The sequence below is a fragment of the Eurypyga helias genome, unplaced genomic scaffold (assembly GCF_000690775.1).
Source record: "Eurypyga helias isolate BGI_N326 unplaced genomic scaffold, ASM69077v1 scaffold9972, whole genome shotgun sequence".
NCBI lineage: Eukaryota > Metazoa > Chordata > Aves > Eurypygiformes > Eurypygidae > Eurypyga > Eurypyga helias.
The window spans coordinates 2,461-5,471 of record NW_010235285.1 but is presented as its reverse complement, the minus strand read 5'-3'; the positions used below and the strand labels follow the sequence as shown (position 1 = coordinate 5,471).

The 3,011-nt window shown below is 52.0% G+C and overlaps 1 protein-coding gene across 1 annotated transcript in view; it reads left to right on the top strand.

Annotated features, from left to right (window-relative positions):
- LOC104505924 (rho guanine nucleotide exchange factor 38-like) overlaps positions 1-1,148 on the top strand; it is a 20,344-nt gene extending 19,196 nt beyond the window's left edge. The window contains exon 5 of the mRNA XM_010146691.1: positions 969-1,148. Within this exon, the coding sequence (XP_010144993.1) occupies positions 969-990 (22 nt within the window). The 3' untranslated portion in view covers positions 991-1,148. The remainder of the gene's footprint in view (positions 1-968) is intronic.
- Positions 1,149-3,011: the final 1,863 nt, after the last annotated feature.

Below are 3,011 nucleotides of genomic sequence, written 5' to 3'. Positions count from 1 at the left end.
AAATTCCCTGCCAAGGCGCAGTGTCTGCCTTGGAGACATGTGCAAGTCCAAATTCCGTGGAGTCCCGTGCTTCAGCAGCGATTATGTGACCTGGGGATGCTGCTGCTTAGCTGAAGCAGTGCAGCTGGTAAAAAAAGGAAGGATGCTGGCAACACCTGCTCTGCTTGCCGCCTCAGGCAGCTTGGTCCCCATTGCAGAGGGACGTCACGAGCACGTGAAGTGCTGACACGATGAGCACCAGCCTCCAGATGCTCAGTGGGCACCGGTGGGCAAGGGATAAGTGGAGGCACATCCAGGACCAGTGGCTGACGACGTGAGGTCAGGCAAGACGAACGCAGAGATGGAGCAACACTGTGCTTCCCTTGCACTTGAGGGAATTCATGCCACAAGGAAAATATTCAGTGTGCACGTTCACCTGTTTCCAAAGTACAATTGTACGTCCCTGCTGCTTTCGGCGTACATACTAACACCACCCTGCTCTGAAGAGGTTTCAGTTGAAACCGAGCAGCTTCCTTGATTCTATGTCCTGTAAGGCTGAAATGTATTTTCTCATTCAGAAATACATTTCTGTGTAAAGAGAGTAGGCGGAGCATATGTAACGTGTAAGAACGACGTGTTTCATTTTACTTTGGCATTAAGGCCTTGTTGCTCACCGCCGTTAGCACAGCAACCCAAGCTTCCTTCGCTAACACTGTTAGGACAAGGCTGGGTCTGACAGCCCAAGCCAGGTTTCTGGCAATCCTTTCTTGTTTGGGGCTGTCCTTTCCAAAAGATATAGGGCCAGACGCACCGGTACCCTCCGGCTGTTGGGTGCAGTTCGGCTGACACACAGCAGCCATAAACCGACGCTAACTGGCTGGTTACGCCTGCTCTGTGTCACTGAAGTGTATCTGAGAGTCTGGCCCCTGATCTGCACAAATCCTTTTAGGAGGACTCTAATGTATGTTTTGTTTTCTTCTCTTTTGCAGAAAGATATACGAGGAAGAGTGAGTACTATGCCTTTCTTACATGTTATCTTTAAAATGTCTTTATCTTCAGTATGCTTAACACTGTACACGTGGAAGTTTTAAGAACACAAGCCTATTGTGTCTGTATAGCCCACAGATTTTTCCAGGACACATGTGATAAAGACCCTCAGTTTTCATTTCCCTAAGCCTGCCTAATTACCGCTGCACTAGCTCTGTAGTGTCTTTCAAAACTTGTGGTGTATGAAGTGACTTAATTTGGTTGCCAATTCATTTGGAGCCTTTTATTAATACCTCGCTGTCTTATAAATGTGCTCAGAGAGCTCTGAGATCCGCCGGAGTGGCTGTGAGCGACACAGCGTCGCCCTGAAACCCAGACACCGCGACACCATTTCGCATAGGCCCCTGCAGACCTGCTCCAATACACACAGGGTCACAGGCGAAGCTGTTTCTAAGGTGATGACCCCTTTGGTAGCCCTGTATGGGAACCCACCTTAGGATCCTCCCTTTGCCAGTGGCTGGAAGAACATCAGAACGAGCTCATTGCCACACTGCCAGAAAACTCGCCCAGCCAGCGGTGACTTGTGGTTAAGGCCCTCGCGTGCCAAACGCGGTGGCTCTGGCAAGCGTAGAGTGTGGCACAGCTGCAGTTTCTGGACATCCAGCGGGCTGGGACCACCGAAACGCAGCGTCTCCTGAGGGGACCTGCAGGGCGAGGTTAGCTGAAGTGACGATCACAGCCCCAGACAGAAATGCTGAGAGAGGAGAGGAGCGAGTGTGCTCCGGGTGGGTAGGAGAGGAGCAGGTGTAAGTCAGAGGATTGGTTAGGCAGCCAATCCCACACCATAAATAAGGTCACTGTAAAATACACTGAAGGGCTTGCATGTTGAAATTCCGCAGCTGGAGTTTTCAGACCTTGATCTATGTATGATAGAGAATAGTTTTTCTGCATTTCATGTTGACAAGGGACATTCCTGTATACTCCAGTCTCCGAAGGAGCGGGGCTCCAAGAGGAACAAAATATCCAGAGTCACAACAGGATGGTGCGAGACAGCAACACATGTAGAAATAGCTCCAGATTCCCCATGGAGGGTAAATGTAACTCCCTTTCTGAGCTGGAACTGGCTCTTACCAGCTGTGCAGGGTGCAGGAGACTGTGGGACCCCCCAGCTTGGCTGCCTCGCATGGTGTGGTGGCGTTTGCCTTCCCACTGGCTGGCACTGCACTCAGAAATGCCGTGACCTGCAGCGCAGCTCACAGGTTGCAGCGTCTCAGCATCCCTTGGGCAGGTCTGCTCCCAGAAACCTGGTTAACGCCGAGCTGGAAACTGCAGCGTAGCTCACCCTGAATGGCCTGCGATGTCACTGCTCCCAGATTGCTTTTCATTCAAGCATGATCAAGAGAACGATTACATAAATATCAGACAATGCTGCCCTTTCCTAGCAGCTCCAAATCCTGCTCAGGGTAAGAGCTGTGCAGCCTCAGGGAATTCCCTGCGGTCGCATGAGTCTCAGGGCAGTGAATTACTTGCCCTGTGTGTCTAGTACTAAATGAACCCACGCACGGCAAACCATGACCCCCAAGGCTTTGCGTCGCGCTGCAGCCTGGGATACCCACACCACAACTGCCAAACTGAGGTGCCACCAGCCTCAGCCCTGCCGCAGCCCGCTGCCTGGCCTGTGTGCTGCCGGGCCTAGCACATGGCACCGCCCCGATCGCCCGTCTGCACAGCTCATGGCCACGTGTGTTTTAAACAGCCGGGAGTTCTTCTGCCCGTGTGTTGGGGTTGAGCCCCAGCCGGCAGTGAAGTACCACGCAGCCACCCGCTCACCTCCCCCTCCTCCAGTGGAGGGGCATGGTTGGAGGCGAAGACAGGGAAGCTCATGGATTGAGATAAGAACTGTTTGATAATTGAATATAAATGAATATTATAGTGATATTGATAGTATTAACAATGCTACTGCTACTAATTAATTGGGGGGGACCTACAAGGAAGGCCCTTGGGGGCTACAAGGAAGCTGGGGGGGCCTTTTTCCAGGGGCCCCA